The 24,652-nt window shown below is 40.2% G+C and overlaps 1 protein-coding gene and 1 pseudogene across 2 annotated transcripts in view; both read left to right on the top strand.

Annotated features, from left to right (window-relative positions):
- Positions 1-12,585, top strand: part of LOC308532172 (E3 ISG15--protein ligase HERC5-like) — a gene marked incomplete at its 5' end in the record, with an annotated part of 51,897 nt that extends 39,312 nt beyond the window's left edge. Inside the window, 7 exons of the mRNA XM_081109467.1 lie at positions 345-488; positions 4,299-4,465; positions 5,870-5,936; positions 7,844-7,914; positions 9,472-9,655; positions 9,739-9,841; positions 11,988-12,585. Coding sequence (XP_080965593.1) covers positions 345-488; positions 4,299-4,465; positions 5,870-5,936; positions 7,844-7,914; positions 9,472-9,655; positions 9,739-9,841; positions 11,988-12,214 — 963 coding nt within the window. The 3' untranslated portion in view covers positions 12,215-12,585. The remainder of the gene's footprint in view (positions 1-344; positions 489-4,298; positions 4,466-5,869; positions 5,937-7,843; positions 7,915-9,471; positions 9,656-9,738; positions 9,842-11,987) is intronic.
- Positions 12,586-14,759: 2,174 nt separating this feature from the next.
- LOC308533385 (PRELI domain containing protein 3B-like) lies at positions 14,760-15,514 on the top strand (annotated as a pseudogene). The gene is made up of 3 exons: positions 14,760-14,789; positions 14,939-15,117; positions 15,188-15,514. The product of its transcript is annotated as a PRELI domain containing protein 3B-like (transcript).
- The last annotated feature ends 9,138 nt before the right edge of the window (positions 15,515-24,652 follow it).

Below are 24,652 nucleotides of genomic sequence, written 5' to 3'. Positions count from 1 at the left end.
AACAAGATAGAAGAATCAGGGGATTTAGTGGCCCAGAGGATTAAAGTACATCAGAATTTGGTTTAAGACGCTGGTCAACATAATTGGTAAATGATTAAGTCTTGCTAGCATCCCCTTCACTTGGTTCATGGCAGTGTAAAAGCCCCATGCACTCAGTATACAATAATCGGACAATAAATAGGTTCATGGCAGCTGCTGCTCAGGAGCAAATTGAGGGAGAACAGATTGCAGTGAAGTAAGAGATGTGGGATTCTGGGAATTCTGGTGACTGCAGGAAGTGTGAAACTCTTCTACAAAAGGTCAAGGCATTATATTTTAACTCTGGGAGTGTTCTCTTTCCTCAGATTGAATTTATTAACGAAATTTGTTCTGTGGGTTATGGGGTAAAGTCCGAGTTCTTCTACTTCATGTTTGAAGAGATGACCAAGACAGAATATGGAATGTTCATGTATCCTGAAGAGGGTTCCTACATGTGGTTTCCTATCAGTGTAAGTCTTTTATTTATTTTCTTATTTTTTTTTTAGAACAGAAAAATTATGCCATCTATTACAACATGAGAACCATACATAATCATGTAAAATTAGGTCCTGGACAGTGGGGCTGCGTTGGTTGGAGTATCGTCCGTGCACTGGAAGGTCATGGATTTGATTCCCAGTCAGGGGCCATACCTAGGTTGTGGGTGCCATCCAAGCTGAGGCATGGTCAGGCATGTATGGGAGGCAACTAACCCAATCCATGTTATCTCTTTCACATTGATGTCTCTCCCTCCTTATCTCCCTCTCTAAAATCAATTTTTAAAAATGACACTATTTTAAGTAAATAAATAATGTAAAATTAGGTCACATAGAGCCTTGCTACTCAAAATATGGTCCACAGAGCAGCTGCTCCAGCAACACCTGTGAAAAGCAGAATCTCAGGCCTGTGTATTTCATAAGATCGTCAAGTAATTCATATGCACTTTCTAGTTTTAAACAGCTTTAATGAAGTACACTTGAGATACAATAAACAGCACATAGATTTTTTCAATTTGATAAGTTTTGATATACATATATACCAATAAACTCTCGCCATCATCAAGATAATGAAAATAGCCTGGCCAACATGGCTCAGTGGTTGAGTGTTGACCTATGAACCAGGAGGTCACAGTTCGATTCCCAGTCAGGGCACATGTCCAGGTTGCAAACTCGATCCCCAGTGTGGGGCATGCAGGAGGCAGCAGATCAGTGATTCTCTCTCATCATTGATGTTTCTATTTCTCTCTCCCTCTTCCTTCCTCTCTGAAATCAATAAAAATATATTTTTTAAAAAGATAACGAACCTACACATCATCCCCCAAACTTTTCTCATATCCCTTTCTAACCCAACTCCTCCCCTGCTGTTACGCCTCTGGTGCCCCCTATCCCATGCCCAGGCAACAACTGTCACTATAGAGTACTTTAAATTTCCTAAAATTTTACAGAAATGGAAGCACAAGTAGTCTTGGTGTCTGTCCTCTTTCAGTCAGCATAATTCTGTTGAGAGTCATGCATGCTGTTGAATGTAACCAAAGCTCATTCCCTTTTGTTGAGTAGTATTCCATTGTATGGATGTACTACATGCTGCTTATCTAGTCACTTCTGATGGATATTTGTGTGGTTTCCTAGATTTTGAGATGCAGTAATCTAAAATGTTTCTATAAGAAGAGAAATTATTAATATAATCCTAGAGATAATTGCTAATTCTAATAAGGCAGTTCATTTCTGCAATGATTATACTTTTACAAGGATCCTCAAAATGTAAACATACCTTAAAATAACAGAAAAACTTGTCTTCATGTCTCTATTAGAAACACAGAGAGCTGAAACCGGTTTGGCTCAGTGGATAGAGCATCGGCGTGCGGACTGAAAGGTCCCAGGTTCGATTCCTGTCAAGGGCATGTACCTGGGTTGCGGGCATATCCCCAGTAGGAGATGTGCAGGAGGCAGCTGATCGATGTTTCTCTCTCATCGATGTTTCTAACTCTCTATCTCTCTCCCTTCCTCTCTGTAAAAAATCAATAAAAAATATATTTTAAAAAAAAAAGAAACACAGAGAAAATAATTCTAAAAAGAATCATGTTGAGCCTCAATTTATGGATCCCCTTTCTGATAAATTTCCCAAGTGTTCTTTCCATAGTAGAAGTTTGGGACCCAGGGAACAAGGAAAGGAAGAGAAAGATGAGTGGGTGTGTAAAAGTACTGAGAAGTGATCTGTATCTTTTTGAGAAAGAATGAACTTCTAGAAAATAGAAATGGCTAAGGTGTACAAATGGTAGGATTTTTATGGGTCAAACAACAAGCATTTATTGACTATTTCGTGAGTTTCTATATTGTATTAAATATTGTGAGTGATTCAAATTAGTATAGGACACAATCCTTTTCCTCTTTTTGTATTTGTAGATAGAGTGATAAGACTAAAACACCATGAACTTCAGCAATTGTTTCTAAAGTTTGGATTGCTGACTTTATGTGTAATAGTTGTTGAGCACGGAAGTGTAGGGAAGGATACACTGATGTAGAGTTGGAAGCCCAGAATTGTAATCTCGAGTGATGGTGGGTGAGTCTTTTAGCCTCTCTGGGTTTTCGGTTTCCTTGCCTATAAAATGGCTGTCATAATTTCTGCTCTGCCTGCTTTACAGGACTGTTGTGAGAATAAAACAAGCAAGGCATATATCCAAATGTGAAAGTGCCAGGAAAACTTTAGGGCACTATCCAAATTTTAGGAATTCTTTATTAGAGAGAAAGTTATCAAGGGGAACGAAAGTAATTGGAGAAAGTGTAATGGAAAAGTGGAGACATGAGGTTGATGTTGAAGGATCAGGACAAAATAGATCAGAGAGATGCAAGCAAGGGATGTAAGTTGACCCTTGAACAACCTGGGGTTTAGGGGTGCTGATCCCTTCTTCCGCACACAATGGAAAGTCTGTGTTTAACTTTTGACTCTCCAAACATAACTAATAGCGTACTGCTGACCCCTTACATCAGCTCCGTGAGGTATTTAGTTTGTCCCCATTTAACAGATCAATAAACAGGTTCAGAGAGATTAAATAAGCTACAGACATCCAACTAGCAAGCGACTAAGCTGGAATATGGATTCAGGACTAGACAAAACCATTACTCTCTTTTTTAATAATACATTTTGTATTGATTTCAGAGAGGAAAGGAGAGGGATAGAGAGATAGAAACATCAATGATGAAAGAGAATCATTGATCAGCTGCCTCCTGCATGCCTCCTACTGGGGATGGAGCCTGAAACCCAGGCATATGACCAGACCAGGAATCGAACTATGACCTTCTGGTTCATAGGTGGACACTCAACCACTGAGCAACACTGGCCAGGCCAAACCCCTTACTCTTAAGCATTGTGTTATATGGATGGATAGAAAACAAACAAAAGTCTGATTCATCTATGGCTCCGTGAAGAGAATAAATCAGCTAGGACCAGGGGACCCATTACAGATACAGGAAATAAAAACTGAACAGGTTAGAGGAGGCCCCCTTTGGAGTATACTTGTATTTTTAACTCATTTTCAAAAATCAAAGACATTTTAACATTTATCCTCACAATTACTCTAAGAAGAAATTGGACAAGTAGATGGTGGCTCAGAGTCATGCACCTACTAACAGCAAGGCTGTTGCTGGAAAAGAAATCTTAAAAGATTAGCAGGTTAGTGATCTCTTGGTTGGGTTGTAGTGATAGTCTGGCCAGATGTGGCCAGTGCAGAGAGGAGAGTGAAGCCAATATCATCAGGACGCTTTCCTTCCTTCCACTCACCTCCCCTGACCCGTATACTGGTCCCTGTAGGGACACCTTGGTTGAAGGTTATATTGCCGAAGGGACACCACTCGTCTGACACACACCTGGCATGCCTGATGCCTGCTCAAAGTGTAGATAAAGTTCACCCTTTCTTCCAAAGTGTTGTTTTTCTACATGAATCTGAAGGCAAAGCCTGTAAAATTAAATATCGAAAACCTTAGTTTATAAGGCTATCTGAGCGTATTTTTTAATATTCTAGATATGCTGTTACGAACAAAAAGTGCATTCATTTATTTAATCTTGTGAACTCTTAATTTGTGTTTTAACTTATGGAAGAATTTTGAACTGTAATACAGCCACAGTAAGAACCTCAAATTTTTATTTTCTTGAAACCCCTTTTGTTTCTAATTTGTGACTCGTAGAAAAGGGAACCAAAAACATTTTTTGCTAATCTAATTTCCCAGTGATTACTGATTGTTTATAATACATTATGGCTAGGGGGTTTTTTCCTTCTTCCTTTCTAGGCTAAAATTGAGAAGGAGAGATATTTCCTCTTTGGGAGGCTGTGTGGACTCTCCCTGTACCATTTAAATGTTGCAGATATTCCTTTCCCACTGGCTCTGTGTAAGAAACTTCTGGACCAAAAGCCGTCATTGGAAGATTTAAAAGAACTCAGTCCCCTTTTGGGAAAGTAAGTAAATGTTTTTCCTGGACTTTATCTAGTAAGTCTTAGTTGTCTCGGCATAAATGATGTTCCACACAGAGACACAGACACACAAAAGGCCTTCAGTTTCAATAAATGTATGCTCTTTAGATGAATTTGAATTTTAGCATGACTTATAGTCAAGTAAACCTTCAAAAATGGAAAAGGCCAAATGTTTCTCTAATTATTGACCAGTACAATAAACAATGCCTGGTGTCTTCAGTTTATCCGGATGGAAACAGTTGCTTTAGACAGTACACAGTATTCTTAATGCGAATCATACCTACTATATTTATTTTGAATAAATTGTATTTAATCATATCTACTTTATTTAAATAAATCAGCATGTTATCAACTTTATTTTTAAGGGTTGAAAAATGCTTGTTCTAAGTTAAAAGGCAAACTATATCCTCTGAGGAAAATACTGGCACCATATGATAGACAAAGGATTAGTACAGTATCTCTGATGTATAAATATACAGAGGTGGGCAAAAGTAGGTTAAATTCCAGCCATCATTATCTTAAAGATAAATCATAAGTAAAGATACAAAATAATAACAGTAAGACAATAATTAATAAATAAACTCCATATTTCACGTACTCACAACTGTAAACTTACTTTTGCCAACCCCAGTACTGTATATGTGTCATCACACATATGTGTATATATGGTTAATCAAGAAATGAAAATATGCTCAACCTTACTAGTAATTGAGGAAATACAAATGAAATGTCATTTTTTGCTTTATAGATTGACAACTATCAAAAGGTTTTTCATAAAATACAGAGTTGACAGCCAGATTGGGGAAAAGGATTTTCCCCTCATGTACTGTTAGTGGAAGAACACACTGGCTAGATTTATACTCTATGCCCTGTATTGTCAATGTAGAGGAGGGGTTGGGAAACGCCTGGCATTATTGTCTGGAGAATCCTTTATTGTGGAAGGCTGTCTTGGGTATTGTAGGATGTTGAGGTGCATATGGGCTTACTTAACCCACTAGATGTGAATAGCAACCCTCCTCTAATTGCTTTTTTGTTTTGTTTTGTAACCCTCCTCTAATTATGACAACCAAAGATGTCTCCCAATTTTTCCAAATATCCACTGGGGGTGGGGAAGCAAAATCACCCTGGTTGAGAATCACTGGTCTAGAGGAAGGGACTTTTTATTGTAATTTCTACCAAGACACAGCAGTGTCTGTCTTAGCAGTGGTTCAAGCAATCAAAACTAAATAGAGGTTAACTCTAGAAAGAGAGAATGGGATGGTGCAGGAGAGGAAATTTACATGGCATTTTATACATTTCTGTTGCCCCCAATTATTCCATTGAACATTTATTACTTTTGAAATGTTTTAAGACCAATAAATTAAAATTTTAAACCAAAATTTTCATTAGGAATTTGCAAGAAGTTCTAAATTATGAGGCTGATGACATTGGAGAAGCACTTTGCATATATTTTTCTGTGAGTACTGTCAACCCATGGTTATTGGCACCAATTCAGTGCCAACAGGAATTTCTGATTTGGTGTGCAATGAAGGAAACTGTTCAGGGCAAAATCAGCTCAATTGATACAGCAGAGTTGTGAAAACAGCATGGCTTTGAGGCAGCCCTGGGGCCAGGCCCCTCTCTGCTAGACAGCTCTGCTCTGCTCTCCTCTCCTCCTCAGTCCTGTGCTCTGCTCTGGTCTGCTCCTTGCGGGTCTGCTTTGGGCTGGGCTACTCTGCTTTGCTCCACTCTGGTCTGCTCCATCTGAGCAGTCTGCTTTTGTCTGTGCTGGTCTGTTGTGCTCCGCTCCAGTGAGACATCTTTGGTGTTCAGCTTGGTCTGGGAAACATAATCCTGTCCTCAGTGGAAATGGAAAGTGCACTCCCCCAGTCAGAGAGGAGCTGGCTTATATAGACAGAAGTTCCCAACCCTGGTCCCTGATTGATTCATCCTCATGCAAATGAGGACTCCATATGCTTACAGTTTGCTTGGTCCTTAAGGCATTGCCTTGATTGGTCCGTGTAGATGTTGATGGGGATATAGTTGTGCAGCTCCTATTGGATGGAGAAAGCCTCAATCCTTTTGGATAAAATAGGATTCCAGGAACTTCTTTAGAAGGGCTGGCTCACATGGCAGAAACACAGTGTAAGCAGGTAGTTCAGTGCAAGCTTCTCCCTTAAGTGCAGTTTGCATGACAGGTCCCTGTGTAGAAACAGCTGCTAGGCTGTTGTTGTTTTTTAATTTAGCCACAAGGAGCCCTTCTTAGTAGGCATCTTCTTTCTTAGGGTTCACAGTACTAGTGAACAACAAATTATGTTTTAGCTTTAGTCTTTTTAAAAAATAATCCTATCTAATAAAGAGGGAATATGCTAATTGACCCTCATGCCATCTCAAAGACGGCAATGCCCACAGCCAATAAGGAGGGAATATGCTAATTGACTGCCCCGCCCTCAAATGTGGCGATGCTCACAGCCAATAAGGAGGGACTATGCTGATTGACTGTCACACCCTCAAAGATGGTGTTGCCCACAGCCAATAAGGAGGGAATATGCTAATTGACTAACACGCCCTCAATAATGGAGGCACCCACAGCCACTAAATGGCAGCACCCAGTCCCCTCAGCCCGTCTGGGGCGCCTACCTCCAGAGTTCCCTCATCCCCTCAGCCCCCCAGCCACTCAGGGCCGCCCAAGGCTCAGGTAACCACAGCCGGCTGAGGCTTGCGCTTTCAGCACTGGCAGCAGCAGAAGTGTGATGTGGGCATCGTCTTCCCCTCGATTGCCGGGTCGCCTTGCGCCCCTTTGGGCTCCCGGACTGTGAGAGGGGGCAGGCCGGGCTGAGGAAACCCCCTCCTGTACATGAATTTTCATGCACCGGGCCTCTAGTTTTATTATACCTCAAATCTGGGATGCCTTTTTTGAATGGTACTTTACTTCTGTACTGTAAGGCTTTCTCTCTACCTGCTCCTCATTTTTTACCTTATGTCTGTGTACTCACAAATAAAGTGCAAATACAAGTGATTATTCAATCTATGTAAATAACTAAATGGATCAATGTATGCTTAAAAGCAATCTACAACATATACTAGGGTAGGTTTTAAAATGTTTTATGTATTCAAAAGGCTGAACTGCATAGATAATTATTTACCTCCCAGTTATTTAAATTTTGTTAGGGAAGAACACAGAGTGTCCCAAAACATGTACACACACTTTGAATAATTATTCATTCCAATGGAGTAAATCTGAAAAGAAAGAAACATCAATTTGAGCTATCAGCTGTTAAAGTGTGTATGCATTTTTTGGATATCCTGTAAATTGGCAATAATGGTAATATGGTTGATTATTGAGACTTTCTTTCATGTTTGCTACCTGAACATATATTACAGCTACGATGGGACCAACATAATGTTGATTTAATTCCAAATGGGATCTCTATACTTGTGGACCAAACCAACAAGTAAGTTTTGAGACCTAGAATATATGCATTGAATACACATAAAATGTTTATGTCACTTTACTTTATAAATGTATTTTAGCTTCTCAGATGATCATTTTAGTTCCTCATCTTTTAGAAAGATAGAACAGTTATAAGGTAAGAGAAGAGGAGAAGGAGTCAGAATTAAATATTTCCTTTGTAGCCCTTTTCACTAGTTATTCATTTAACAATTATTTTGAGCCCCTACTATGTACTAGACCCTATTCTAGATGCTGGAGATATAGCAGTGAAAAAGACAGACATAATATAGAGCTTAAATTCCAATAGGACCAAAAGGCAATACAAGAATAAATTACTATGTAATAGAATGTCAGGTAAATACTCTGAAGAAAATTAAATCCAATGAAGAGACTAGAGTTACAGGTTGGAGGTGTGCTGGAGGCAGCTGGTACCAGCTTGTGAGAGCTGATTGTTAAATTTTCAAAAATGTTCACAGTTTATTATTAAAGTGTTTGTAGCCTGAAATCAGCCATAGTGGGAATATTTACACCACAGAAATTGGCGAATGCTGCCAATGAGCATTTCCTTTTTCTCTTTCCCTTCGGATAACTGATTTTTAAACATTTACCAGCATGCCACTGGTTAGCGGGGAGGGCAGAGAGGGATTGATATAGATAGGATAGTCCAGGAAGGATGCTAGAGGGGAGGGAGACTATTATGATTCTGGTGGAAATACCTCCAGTAGCAACCCTGCCATCAGGAAATTCTTCACGTAGTGGAGAGGACAGGCTGCATAAATAATTTTCACACAATGACATGTCAGTGTGGAGGGAAAGAGGGACAGAGGACCAGCCCTGAGAAAGACATACATATTGATGAGTGATAAAAGTTGCTAGGAAAGGGGGAAGCACTGTATGCTATGGCCTAACTACAAGGGAGACAGCGAGGCCAGAGATTCAAATGGAAGTGGGAAGAGGCTGGAGAGTAGGGTAACGGTCAGATCATGGAGGGCTTTTTGATCCTGCTGTGGAGGTTGTGCTCAGCCTTTGAGAAGCCTGTGAAAGATTTTAAGCAGGAGAATGGAATGTTTTAGTGTTTTTAAGATATGATCCTGTCTGCAGCTAGGAAACTGGGAATAAAACAAAGCCTTATTCCTTCTGCTCTATGCTCCAAGGTTTCTTTTTCTAGCTCAGTAGTTGGCAAACTGCGGCTCGCGAGCCACATGCGGCTCTTTGGCTCCTTGAGTGTGGCTCTTCCACAAAATTCTGACTTCTGCGCATGGGCCACGAAGTTTCAATGGCACTGTTCATGTGCACCCGCACGTGGTATTTTGTGGAAGAGCCACACTCAAGGGGCCAAAGAGCCGCACGTGGCTCGCGAGCTGCAGTTTGCCAACCACTGTGCTAGCTGATCAGATGTTTTTATATCTTAAGAGTAAGTAGTACTGGGTTGTGTGCTCAGCAGAAGGAATTTACTTTTCTTTCTTAATAGAAATGGTAAAAAGGGCAAAATCAAGAATATTTTAGGCACTGATAAAGTATGTTATTGGACTTTTTTTATTTTTTCATTTCCTTCAAGGACCGACTATGTTTCTCAGTGTGTTGATTACATTTTCAACACTTCGGTAAAGGAAGTTTATGAGGAATTTCAGAGAGGATTTTATGAAGTCTGTGACAAAGAGATACTTAGACTTTTCCATCCTGAAGAACTAAGGACAGCAATAATTGGAAATACTGATTATGACTGGAAACAATTTGAAAAGGTAGGTACTAACTAATGCCCCCAATTCTTCTGAACTATGTTTATATGTTCCCCCCTAAAACCCATTTCCTCCTTTTTCTCAAGAATTCACTATATGAGCCAGAATACTATGAATCACATCCTACTATACGGATGTTTTGGAAAGCTTTCCACAGATTAACTTTGGATGAAAAGAGACAATTCCTCTGTAAGTATTACAGTAATAGAAGGATCTATAAGTATATATCTTTTAAAAAGATAAATATCTTATTTGTGGTGGATCAAGTGTGTTAACAGGAACACAAGGGTTATAACCCAAGTTCCCTTCTGGACCAATGGTTTTTCTCTTACATAAGCCTGTTCCCCATTTTAAAAATTGTAATAAAGATATCACTGTTTTACTACCTTCTCTACACTGACTCTAATCCCACCTCCAATTTTAGTTTGCATCGACTTTCCTCATTCTAGTTGGCTCCTTATCAAGCCTTTTTATGTTACCTTCAGTTAATACTTATGTCCTATGGATTTAGGACAGTGTAAACTGCCTCTAATATTATTTTAGAAATAATAATAGTAGCAATGACCACTGATGATAATAACAGCATTTATTGTGTGCTTACTCTATGCCAGCCATTGTACTGATCACGTTGTAGCTATTAACACCCTTTGTCCCAATAGCAACCTTATGAGGTAGGTACTTATTTTCTCCATGTGAGGAAAAAGCGGGTTGGAGCATTTAGTAGCTTCCTATGTTCAGATACCAGGTGAGTGTCAGAACCAGAATTTGAACACAACAGGCTGATCCAAAGCCCAGGCTATTGACCACTAAGCTCTGTGTCCTTGGGCTATACAAACTTTTCTGAGAGGGAACCCTAAAGTTTCCCTACAGCACACAATGACATTCTTTCACCTCCTTATCCCATTTTTCAGCTCCTCTTTCTTCTTGCTATTTTGTTGCTCCTGAGGATGCTGGAGGACAATTACAACTTCTCCACAAACCCAGCCTACTTTTCCACAAACCCAAACTGCCTTTCCAGTATGCTCTCTTAATGGGAAACATGTACTTCAGCCCAGTGGCTCCATTGTCTGTGCATTCATGTCTGTACATTCAGTGATCTCATGTATATCTCGCTATTTCAGGCATTTTTCCTTAGCATTCCTCCCCACCGCACTCAACTAGCCAGATGTGACCTCTGTGAAGTCTCCTAGTTACCCCAGCCTGGCCCTTCTCTCCCTGCCCTCAGTCTTAGGACTTTCATCAGGCTCTTCACCTCATACTTCTTGGTTGTGCTAAAATAAACCTCCTGTACCTTGCTATTATCTTTTCATGTGCTGTTGGCCCTTGAACAACCTGGGGGTTAGGGGCACTGATCCCAGGCCACACACACACAATGGAAAGTCTCTGTATAAATTTTGACTCCCTCCAAACTTAACTACTAATAGCCTACTGTTGACCAGAAGCCTTACTGATAACATAAACAACCTACTAACATATTTTCTATGTTTTATATATAGATATACATACATATATTATACTGTATTCTTACAATAAAATAAGCTAGAGACAAGAAAATGTTATTAAGAAAATCATCTTTCCCTGGCCAGTTTGGCTCAGTGGCTACAGCGTTGGCCTGTGGACTGAAGGGTCCCAGGTTCAATTCTGACCAAGGGTATGTACCTTGGTTGCGGGCACATTCCCAGTAGGGGGTGTGCAGGAGGCAGCTGATGGATGTTTCTCTCTCATCGATGTTTCTAACTCTCTACCCTTCCTCTCTGTAAAAAATCAATAAAATATATTTTAAAAATAAATAAATAAAATAAAATTTAAAAAAAGAAAATCATCAGGAAAATCCATTTACAGTATTTTTTGAAAAATATCTTTATGTAAGTAGACCCACATAGTTCAAACCCACGCTGTTCAAAGGTCAACTATATGTAATTTCCCCCCAACTAGACCATGAACTCACTGAGTACAAAGACCAAATGTCATGATTTTTCTATGCTCCACATAGTCCCAGGTAGTTCCCTCCACACAAGAGTATTTAATAAATATTTACTGAATTAAGTGATTAATTTATTCCTTTTCATTTTAAATTTTGTTTTTTCTAAGGAATATCTTTTATAAAATATATTTTTATTGATTTCAGAGAGGAAGGGAGAGAAACATCAATGATGAGAGAGAATTATCGATCGGCTGCCTCCTGCACTCCCCACACTGGGGATCAAACCCGCAACCCAGGCATGTGTCTAAACAGGAATTGAACCATGACATCCTGGTTCGTAGGTCAATGCTCAACCACTGAGCCATGCTGGCCGGGCATTAAGGTATATCTTAACCAAAGATTCCTTTCCAGTTTTTCTTACAGGAAATGATAGACAGACTGCAAGAGGATTACAAGAAATGAGAATCACATTTCGCTGTCCTGAAACGTTGAGTGAAAGAGATAACCCAAGAGCACTCGTGTGTCATAGTATTCTGGACCTTCCTGAATATTCTACAATGGAAAGACTGGAGGAAGCACTTCAAGTAGCCATCAGAAGCAACCGTGGATTTGTCTTGCCCACAGTCACACAGAGATAATGACCTCAGGGAGTCTCAGCGAGGCCTCAGTTTCCCAGGTTCTCTCACTCTTGGATTCAGATGTTCTTCTTTAGTTCTAATTAGTACAAAGGGTTGATTATTTTAGTTAGAATTAATAAATAAATGTTGAGATTAGCAAAAAGTGATGAATCAAGATAATATTTTTAATCAATGAACATTTCCTGATCCCTAAACTTGTTATCTAATATTTGCCTTTTGGTGACTTACTTCCTGAACAATAATTGCCATTTAAAAATAAGGTGAATAGTAAAAGCTAAGAGCTGTTTTTTTTTTTAAATATTGTGCATCTAATAATCACTGCCTGCAAATATGAAAGTTTGAAAAAATAAAAATATAAACTAATTATCTTCATTTTGACACTTGTAGATGTGTATTTTATACTAGAGGCCCAGTGCACAAAATTGTGTGTGGGTAGGGTCCCTAGACCTAGCCTGCAATCAGGGCCATCTTCCACCTACTGGCCAGTCCCCAGGCCCGCCCTGCCGCCATCCACCCTGGTTCCCTGTGGTTCCCCATTCACCATCCTGCGATCAGAGCCTGCGAACATGGGGGCTGGGAGGTGGGGAGGGCAGGGACTGAGAGGTGGTCAATGCACCTCATGCAACTGGTCAAGTGGTTGTTTGGGTCATTAAGCCATTATGGTTGCTGGGCTTTTATTATATAGGATTATTAAATGTCTCCATAGTTTTTATTTTAACCAACTGCTGAAAAATTTATTTGAAAAATCTAAATGTTAAGGGATTCATTCATTCATTCATTAAAGAATTACTTATGTTCAATACCATGTTCCAAGAATCATTCCAAATGGACAAGAGAACGGAGAACCTATTCAAACAAATAGTTGATGAGAGTTTCCCAAACCTATCTATGAAAAGAGCCAAATCCTCAAAGCCAAGAAGCAAACCGAACACCTAGTTACCTCAATCCAAAGAGGCCTTCTCCAAGGCACATATTATTAAAACTTAATACACATATTATCAAAAATTAATGACAAAGAATTCTCAAGGCAGCCAAGGAAAAGAAAGTAACTTATAATGGAAAGCCCATTAGGTTATCATCAGACTTCTCAGCAGGAACTCCACAAGCCAGAAGAGAGTGGAACCAAATATTCAAACGATGAAAAAGAAATTACCAGTCAAGAATAATATATTCTGCCCTAGCTGGTGTGGCTCAGCTGGTTGGGCATCATGCCATGCACCAAATGGTTGCTGGTTTGATTCCCAGTCAAGGGCAGGCACATGCTGGGTTGAAGGCTCAATTCCTGGTAGAGGGCATATAGGAGGCTGCTGATCAATGTTGGGCTCTCACATCAATGTTTCTCTCTTTCCCCCTTTCCCTTCTTCTCTCTCAAAAATTAATTAAAAATACACATATTTTTAAAAAGACTAATATAACTAAAGACATTTCCAGACATTCAGAAATTGAGAAAATTTATCACCAGAAGACCTCCATTGCAGGAAATACTCAAGGGTGTCATGCTACCTGAAACAAAGAACAAAAGGTTACAATACTATGAATAAAATCACAAAAAAACTTACAGAATAAACGGATAATTTGTGACAACAAAAACATAAAAGGGGTGGGGGTACAGAATGAATTTGCAAAGAAGCATAGAGGTCAGATGTATTCAAAAGAAAAAGAACTGTATATAATGAAACTTTCTTTTTCATAAACTTAATGGTAAACACACACACACACACACACACAACATCCAAACTGAGATAAATATCTTAAACAGAAGAGAAAACAGAGGGAAGAATTATGGAATATCACCAAACAAAAACGACAGAAGCATAAAGGAAAGGAACTGATGGAGGCACAGAGCTACCAGGAAGCAGAAGACTGAATGGCTAAAGGAAATCCTCACACATCAGTAATTACCCTAATATAAATGGAGTGAATTCACCATAAAAGAAGCACAGAGTAGCAGATTGGCTCAAAAAACAAAACTCAACTATATGCTGCCTTCAGGAGACACATCAAAGCTGCAAACACAAAGTTAGACTCAAAGTGAAAGGGTGGAAAATGATTTCTCCAAGAAAATAACATCCACAGAAAACTAGGTATACTATATATCTGACAAAACAGATTTCAAGATAACAGGTAATAAGAGACAAAGATGGACATTTTATAACAATAAAGGGGACACTAGATCAAGAACACATAGCACTTCTTAATATATATGCACCCAATCAGGGAGCAAAAATATATAAAGCAACTACTAACAGAACTAAAGGAGAAACATTAAAAAAAAAAAATAGAACCACAGCTGGAGACCTTAGTACTCTACTGACAGCTCTAGATAGGTCATCCAAACAGAAAATCAAAGAAATATCATGCTTAAATGACACATTAGACCAAATGGACATAATTGACATTTACAGAGCCTTTTGTCCCAGAACATCAGATTATAGATTTTCCTCCAGTGCACATGGAACATTCCAAGGATAGGCCATCTGTGTGTCACGATACTCAACAAATTCAAGATTGAAATTATAGCGAGCATATTCTCCAACCATAATGCATGGAATTAGAAATCAACAGCAAAAAAGAAGTAAACAAACCCACAACTATGAGAATAAACAAGATACTTCCGCTGCGCGGCCGGCAGGGAGGCGAGGGGGCAGGGGGGTCCTGTGTGGCCTCTCTGCCTCTTTGCGCCACCGGGACACTGCACAGGCCACCAGCACCATGAAGATTTAGACGTCGGAGCACGTCTTTGACCATCCATGGGAAACTGTTACAATAGCCGCAATGCAGAAATATCCAACCCTATGAACCCAAGCGTGGTTGGAGTCAATGTATTGGACAGACATGTAGATCCTTCTGGGAAGTTGCACAGCCATAGACTGCTCAGCACAGAGTGGGGCCTGCCTTCCATTGTGAGATCTCTGATTGGTGGGGCAAGAACCAAAACATATGTGCAAGAACATTCTGTAGTTGACCCTGTAGAGAAAACAATGGAACTTAAATCCACTAATATTTCTTTCATTTACAAATATGGTTTCAGTAGATGGGAGACTTAGATATAAACCACATCCGCAGGGCCCAGAAAGAACTGTTTTGGCTCGAGAGGCCATCATCACTGTGAAAGGAGTGAGCCTCGGTAGTTACCTGGAAGGGCTGATGGCGAGCATGGCATCCTCAAATGCTCGTAAAGGCCGGGAAGCAGTGGAATGGGTGACACAGAAATTAAATGCTGAGATCGAAGAATTGACGGCTTCAGCAAGAGGAAGCATAAGGACGCCAATGGCAGCAGCAGCATTTGTAGAGAAATGATGAAAGTTGGTATACAACACCCAGTCCCCCAGATCTCTACTGGCTGGCATTATATTTATTGTTATTTAAAAAATACATTAAAAAATTATATTTTAGGTAGAATTTTTTTTTAGTAAGCCGAAGAAAGGGTATGTAACTTGATCAAAACAAGGAGGTACGGTGTTTCTAAATAACGGAGCATCTGAAATTACGAGTGTTGTTTGAAATGACTCTGGTTTTGAAGATTCCATAGTTATGTGAGAATTTAACAATTTTTGAAAGGTACTTGGAAATTGGTGTTAGCATATTAAGTCTCCTTCAGGTTGAATTTTAAAGCTTTTCATGCATTGGAACTCTACCTGGCTTTGGACCAACCCCAGGACAAAGCAGAGCCACCTCCAAATAGACACAATTGCTCTGCTGTGAAAACTTCAATAGGGAACTCACTTTCAAAGGAGAAATTGTATAGTTTTAAAAGATATAAATTTATATAAAATAACTTGCTCTGCTTGCTATAAACCACAGTGTTTTAATTTGGTACGTAAATGAAATTTTTTGGAGTTAAAATTATCACTCAAGTAATATATAACTTCATCTTTACTCTATGAAAGAGTACTGTATTGATTTGCCGAAGTTCTGTAACTTAGTGAAGATATTACCTTCCATGGATTTGTACTTTATGACCTACTAGGGGCCCGGTGCACGAAATTCGTGCACTGGGTGTGGAGGGGGAGGGGGGAGTGTCCCTCAGCCCAGCCTGCCCCCTCTCACATACTGGGAGCCCTCAGGCGTTGACCCCCATCACCCTCCGATCGCCTGATCGGCCCCTTGCCCAGGCCTGACGCCTCCACCAGAGGTGTCAGGCTTGGACAGGGGACCCCCATCTCCCCCCGATCACTGGCTCTGGCCCCCGCCCAGGCCTGAGGCCTCTGGCCCAGGAATCATGCCTGGGCAGGGGACCCCCATCTCCCTCTGATCGCTTGCTCCACCCCCCGCCCAAGCCTGACGCCTCTGACCCAGGCTTCAGGCCTGGGCAAGGGGACCATCATATCCCCCCAATCTCCGGCTCCACCCCCCACCCAGGCCTGATGCCTCGGCCAGAGGAGTTGACCCTCATCACCCTCCGATCACCAATCACCGGATCGGCCCCTTGACCAGGCCTGAGGCCTCCGGCAGAGGTGTCAGGCCTGGGCAGGGGACCCCCAGCTCCCCGCGGTTGCAGGCTCCGGCCCTGCCCAGGCCTAACACCTCTGGCCTAGGCTTCCGGCCCGGGCAGCGGGGACCTGCAGTGGCAGCAGGGGGCGCCGTGATCGTGGGCTTCGCTTTAGGCCCAGGCAAGGGACCCCTAGCTCCTGGGACTGCCAGCTTCGACCGTGCCCAGCTCCCATCGCTGGCTCCACCCCTACTTCCTGCTATCACTGGCCAGGGCGGCAAAGGCGCCTGATTCTCCGATTATGGCTGGGGGGCCCCGCCTTTGCCCTGCCCCCCAGCTCTTAGCTCCCCCCTGGGTTTCCGATCACTGTCAGTGGCAGGGGGCTTCTTCCTGCTTTCCCTTTCGCCTCCCTGCATTGTGCCTACATATGCAAATTAGCCGCCATCTTGTTGGCAGTTAACTGCCAATCTTAGTTGGCAGTTAATTTGCATATAGCCCTGATTAGCCAATGAAAAAGGTATCGCAGTACGCCAATTACCATTTTCCTCTTTTATTAGTGTAGATATGCTGTATTGTGGGCTGGTTATGTTAACTGAAAAAATAAAGTCATTACCGAAATTTTTCAGCAATCTAAACTTAAGCAGAAGAGCAGCTGTTCACATCTTTTAGCATTTCACATTTGTCGAACTTATAAATTGCCATGTGTCAGAATCATGGTTCTGAAGCAGGAATTTTAGGGGAACATAGGCAAGCTTAGGGATTTTTTTAGAATTGGGGTACATGGAAAAACACAGTGTTACAGACTGGGAGAAGGTACATTTCCATAGCACAAGGAAGCCAGGTGCAGTTACATCTCCATAAGACAAGGGAGCAGCAACAGGTATATTTCCATAAGACAAGGGAACTGGAGGTAGCCAAGAAAGGTCTCTATTTACAAAATAAATGTAAAAGAAAGCCCAGAGGAATGTTAGGACTATGAGGGAGGAGGGCCTCAGGAATCACTAGTGCAGTGATGGCGAACCTATGACACATGTGTCAGAGGTGACACGCGAACTCATTTTTTTGGTTGATTTTTCTTTGTTAAATGGCATTTAAATATATAAAATAAATATCAAAAATATGTCTTTGTTTTACTATGGTTAAAAATATCAAAAAATTTCTCTATGTGACACGGCACCAGAATTAAGTTAGGGTTTTTCAAAATGCTGACACGCCGAGCTCAAAAGGTTCGCCATCACTGCACTATAGTAACCAATTTGCAGGGGAATATTGACCAATCGAGGGGTATCAGGACACAAGAACTGCAGCCTTTACAAACCTTGGAAACAGGCACTCAGTGGACCTTTCCCCCTCCCTACTTGGGAGTCCATTCTGTGGGACTCTTTCCCTCTCCCCACATGGGAGTCTGTACTTGTTCTTCAACAAATCTCCACCTTTGCTATACCACATTTGTCCGTGGATTCATTCTTCGATTCCGACGGAAAAAGGATCCGGGTTCCAGTCCAAAAATCCGTATCAGTTCTATAATTGCTAAAACATGATCTGCCAGGTTATTTGAATATAATTACTTTTTGAAGTAATTGTGACCACAGAACATCTTTTTTACATGAGGAGCTGTACATCATTTGAAATTGCCCAAATGATGTCTTGATCTGGGGTACAAATCCCAGGTACCTAATGTTTTTAATAATATGGTGCCTGAAGGGGTGGGGGTAGGAAGCGGGGGAAAGGCATTGGCCTAAAATAACCACTACATGAATTGCTTTGTGACTTTTATAGGGAATCCTCATTTGGAGAGCCAAAGGGCCATTGCACTCAGAAAAACAATCCAGTAGATGTATTTTGTTTCATATTTTGTAGCAGTTATTTACCAACCATTAAAAAATATCTTTGATACTTGCACACACACAAAAAAAGAAACTACTAAAAAATTGACTGAGTCAAAGGAGAAATAAAAGGTGAGATCAAAAAGATATATAGAGACAAACAAGAATATGATATATCAAAACTACTGAGATGCAGTAAAAGTAATAATAAGAGGGAAGTTTATATCATTACAGGCCAATCTCAATAATGAGAGAAATCCCAAGTAAACAACCTAACATTACATCTTAAAGAACTAGTAAAAGCAAAAGCAACTCAAAATCAGCAGAAGAAATAATAAAAATTAGAGCTGAATAAAATAAAATAGAAAACAAAAAGACTATACAAAAAAATTAATGCAACAAAGAGCTGGCCCTAGCTGGTTTGGCTCGGTGGATAGAGCGTTGGCCTTTGGACCAAAGGGTCCCGGGTTCGAATTCGGTCAAGGGCAAGTACCTTGGATGCAGGCTCCTCCCTGACCCAGGCCCTGGCGGGGGTTCATGCAGGAGGCAACCAATCAATGTGTTTCTTTAACATGGATGTTTCTCTCTGCCTTTTCCTCTCTCTTCCACTCTCTCTAAAAATCAATGGAAAAATATCCTCAGGTGAGGATTAACAAAAACAACAACAACTCTCGATCTCCCTGGCTGGAGATCCTGGCTAGAGATCCTGGCTAGGCTGCTGATCAACTGAACGCTGTCTCCGTGTCATTCCTTCTTCGCCGACTCCGTCCACACCTTTGGGGACCCCTGGACCTGCTGGGGTTGGGCCCCGGCAAACAACAAAGAGATGGTTCTTTGAAAAGATTATTAAAACTGACAAACCCCTGGTAAGACTCACTAAGGAAAAAAGAGGAAAGACTCATATAAACTAAATCAGAAATGAAAGAGAAGTTACCACAGACATCCAGATATACAAAGGATCATACTGAAAGAAGTTTTTAGGGGTAAAAAAAAAAAAAAAAAAAGGCAGGTGTAGGGAATTTTAGGAGTTAGGGGTCCACGGGGAAGAACTGCGGACTGTAAGGCTGGGAGCCACCAGAAGGCATACGTTCACAGAGTAAGGGGACTCAGGAGCTGCCAAAAGCTACACATGTACAGAATAAAGGGAGAGGAAGCCACTCATTCCAAGAAGGAAGAGGAGGCCACAGGGAGTAGAAAAACAAAAGGGAGAAGAAGAGGGGAACCCACAGGGGGTGTGGGCTCTGAAGCTGCTACAGTGCCCAACCAGAGGGCATATCAGGACACAAAGAACTGTGGCCTTTATAAACCTTAGGAAAGAGGGACTTAGTGGGTCTCTTCCCCTCCCCACGGGAGAGTCTGTCCTTGTTTCCCAATAAATTTCCACCTTTTCCTATACCACCTTCGAAGTGCATTCTTTGAATCCACTTGGACAAGAATCCAAGAAATCACCTTTGCATCCTGCCCAAAGGAACATCACGCATTCCAATTTAATTTCCGCATTTCAATACAAGAATACTATGAGAGACTATATGCCACAAAATTCAACAACCTAGAGGAAATGGATAGGTTCCTAGAAATATATAACCCTCCTAGACTGAATCATGAAGATTTGGAAAATCTAACACACCTATCAACAGTGAGGAAATAGAAACAACCATCAAAAATCTCCCAAATTGCCGAAACCGGTTTGGCTCAGTGGATAGAGCGTCGGCTTGCGGACTGAAAGGTCCCAGGTTCGATTCCGGTCGGGGGCATGTACCTGGGTTGCGGGCACCTCCCCAGTAGGAGATGTGCAGGAGGCAGCTGATCGATGTTTCTCTCTCATCGATGTTTCTAACTCTCTCTCTCTCTCCCTTCCTCTCTGCAAAAAATCAATAAAATATATTTAAAAAAAAAAAATCTCCCAAATAGTAAAAATCCAAGAGGAGATGGCTTCACTAGTAAATTCTACCAAACATTTGTGGACGAAAGGGGCCACATGCTGACCTGACAAGCTCAGGAGAGGCCTGCATGGCAGTTTTGCAGACATAAAGTAACCACAAAGGATGGTCTGAAATTAAACCTTAACTAAAAGCAGTCATGGTGGGCAGTTACGTCCTAAGCCGATATCTTCACTGATAAGGTCCACCTTTACCGTAACTGAGCCTGTCTTTTTGCATCTATGATAACATGTCCTTGGGATGTCTGGGTAACTTGTGACTTCCCTTTTTATGGAGCCCCTGGGGCACAACCAGGTGTGCTGAGCCCAGGACAGATGCAGCAGATTCTTTCATTTATCATGTTAATTGTTCCTGCACCCACCTAAGTATGTGTCCATCATTTTACTTTTTATCCTCTCACAGAGGTTTCCCCACTTCGCTTAATCCCACCTCCTTAATCTATCACCAATGAATTTCATGTATAAATAGGATGTAACCCTGCCATTCTCCGGAACACTATCTCAATTCATTGAGGTTCTGCTTCCCGGCATATGTCGACAGTTTGGCTCAAATAAACTCACAAAAATTCTTCACAGGTTTCAATGGTTTTTTTACGTTAACACATTCAAAGCTTCATATCTATCTTTCTCAAACTCTTCCCAAAAACTGAAGATCAGGCAAAACTTCCTATCACTTTTTATGAGGTCATCACAACCCTGATACCAAAACCTGGCAAGGGTAACACGATAAAAGATAGCTATAGACCAACATCTCTGATGAATACAAATGCAAAAATCCTAAATGAAATACTAGCAAATCGAATACAACAATACATTTAAAAAAATAATACATCACCCCCGCCAGTGTGTCTCAGTGGTTGAGCGTCAACCCAGGAATCAAAGAGGTCACTGGTTTGATTCCCAGTCAGGGTACATCCCTGGTTTGGGAACTCAATCCCCAGTAGGGGGCCGCCAGGAGGCAGCCAATCAATGAAATTTCTTTCTCATCAATGTTTCTCACTCTCTATCCCTTCCTCTCTCTCTAAAAATCAATTTTAAAAATATTTCTTCTAATTAATTTCCTTTCAATGTGCACGAATTCGTAAACTAGGCCTCTAATATACAAATAATTTTCAGCAAAGGAGCCAAAGAGAAAAGAAAGCCTCTTCACTAATTGGTGCTGGGAAAATTTCAAAACCACATGCAAAAGAATGAAGCTAGAAAACAGTGTGTCCCCATATACAAAAATTAATTCAAAATGGATCAAAGATCTAAATATAAGACCTGAAACATTAAATCACATAGAAGAAAACATAGGTACTAAACTTATGGGCCATGGTCATAGAGAACATTTTGAGTTTGACCCCAAAGGCAAGGGAAGTGAAGGCAAAAAATAAATAAATGGGACTATATCAAACTAAAAAGCTCCCGCATAGCAAAAGAAACTGACAGCAAAACAAAAAGGCAACCACTCTAATGGGAGATGATATTTGTCTACAACAGCTCTGAGAAGGCGTTAAATATCCAAAATATATAAAGAACTCATACAACTCCACACCAAACAAACAAGCAATCCAATCAAAAGGTGGGCAGAGGACCTGAACAGACACCTCTTCCAAGAAGACATACAACTTCACTAGCTATTAAGGAAATGCAAATCAAAATTACAATGGGATATCACCTTACACCTGTTAGAATGGCTTTTATAAAAAAAGACAAGAAGACAAGTGCTGGAGAGGTTGTGCAGAGAAAGGCACCCTCATTCACTGCTAGTGGGAATGTAAACTAGTACAACCACTATGAAAAACAGTATGGCGGTTCCTCAAAAAATTAAGAATAGAGTTACCATGAGTCCCAGCAATCCTTCTTCTGGATACCTACCAAAAAAACTTGAGGACAATTATTTTTCAGAGACATATGCACCCCTATGTTCACTGCAGCATTATTCATGATGGCCAAGACATGGAGACCATCAGAGTATTTTTTAAAGCCTTTTCTTTTAATGTTTTTTTTATTGACAGAGAGAGAGAGAGAGGAAGGGAGAGGAATAGAGAGAAAGAAACATAGATGAGAGAGAAACAGCATCACCTCCTGCACACCCCTCACTGAGGATGGAACCTGAAACTCAGGCATGTGCCCTGACCGAGAATCGAACCGGCGACCTCTTGTCTCATGGGTCAACACTCAATCACTGAGCCACTGGCCATGTCAAAGTGTTTTTTTGATAGAGGATTGGATAAAGATGTGGTACATATATACCATGGAATACTACTCAGTCATAAGAAGTGATGAAATGCTGCCATTTGTGACAACATGGATGGCCCTTGAGGCTATTATGTTAAGTGAAATAAGTCAGAAAAAAAGCCAATAACCATACGATTTCACTCATATGTGGTATATAAAACTGAAACTCATAGACACAGACAACAGTATGGTGGTTACCAGAGGGAAGGGAGTGGGGCAGTGAGTAAAGGGAAAAGGGGGTCAAATATATGGTGACAAAGATGAACTAATTTTGGGTAGTGGAAACATGCAATATCCAGATCATGTATCATAGAAATGTGTAGCTGAAATCTATATGATCCTATTAACCAATGTCACCCCAATAAATTTATTTTAAAAATTAGAATAAATGCAGATATTATCATTTTGGTTAAATGCTGAGCCCAACCAGGAACTCTCATCTAATTATAGTTGGGGAAATGGGAAGAACCTGAAATGTGTCTCAATATCACAGCTATAGAATGAATTAAAGAACAGATATAAGTATGGTTGGAAATGGCCAATGAATTATCCCAAACCATACACAGAGCCTTGCATTGGTGGTAGTTTGGGAAAGAAAAGCTTATGAGGAAAGAAAAAGAAAAAAGAAAAGGCATACCGATTGGAAAATAAGGAGTAAAACTATCTTATTTAGAGACTATCTGGTTATCTATGTGCAAGATTCTAAGGGATTTATAAAACAACTAGAACTACTAAGTAAAAATAAAAAGGTATTAGTATTCAAGGTCAAAATATAAAAATTAATATTATATCTATATACACTCATACATTGAAATTTTAAAAAGTATCATTTGTAATATCAACAAAAGATAAATACCTAAGGATAAATTTTTTAACAAAATATGTTCAACTATATCCTGAAAACTAGAAAATATAGCTGAAAGAAATTAATGATGCTTTAAATTAATGGAGAAATATACACATGGACAGAAGAATCAATATTTTTTTAAAAATATATTTTATTGATTTTTTACAGAGAGGAAGGGAGAGGGATAGAGAGAAACATCGATGAGAGAGAAACATCGATCAGCTGCCTCCTGCACACCTCCTACTGGGGATGTGCCCGCAACCCAGGTACATGCCCTTGACCGGAATCGAACCTGGGACCTTTCAGTCCGCAAGCCGACGCTCTATCCACTGAGCCAAACCGGTTTCGGCCAGAAGAATCAATATTATCAGCATATCAATCCTTCCTAAATTGATCTCAGTTAGTGTAATCTCAAAATTCCTGCAGTCTTTTTTATCGAGATTGATAAACTTATCCTAAAATATATACAAAAATGCAAAGGACCTAGGATAGTCAAATGACAGTGAAGAAGGACAATAGTGAAGCACTTGAATGATTTTGAGACTTACTCAGAATCTACAGGAATCAAGGCAGTACAGTACTGGAGTAAAAATAGATCAATAGAACACAATAAAAAGTTCGTAAATAAATCTAAACATATATGTATGAACAGAATTCTGACAAAAATACTAAGGCAATTCAATGAGGAAAGGCAAGCTGGAACAATTGGAAATCCATAAGGAGAAAAAATACTAAACCACTACCTTACCTCACACCATAAAGAATAATTAATTTGAAATGACAAACACCTAAAACTATAAAACTTCTAGAAGATAATATTTAAGAAAATCTTTGTAACCTTGGGTTAAGCAAAGATTTAGGTAGGACAAAAAAAAAAAAAAAAAAAAAAAGGCATGAACTATGTAAAAGAAAAAAAACACACACATTGCATCCAAATTAAAAACTTTAGCTCTTCAACACACTGTTAATAAAACTGAAAGGCAAGCCACAGGCTGGCAGAAAACATTTCAAAACATCAAATAAAAGACTTGATATATATATAACATAAAGAACGTATATCAAAAGCTTTTAGTTAATAAGCAATTGAATTAATAACTGGACAAAATATGTGAATAGACACTTCAAAGAAGAGATTAGCACTAATAAACATACGAAAAGATGCTCAATATCG

This window comes from Myotis nattereri (genome assembly GCF_964212035.1).
Source record: "Myotis nattereri genome assembly, chromosome: 1".
NCBI lineage: Eukaryota > Metazoa > Chordata > Mammalia > Chiroptera > Vespertilionidae > Myotis > Myotis nattereri.
This window is presented reverse-complemented; position numbering and strand designations above follow the sequence as displayed.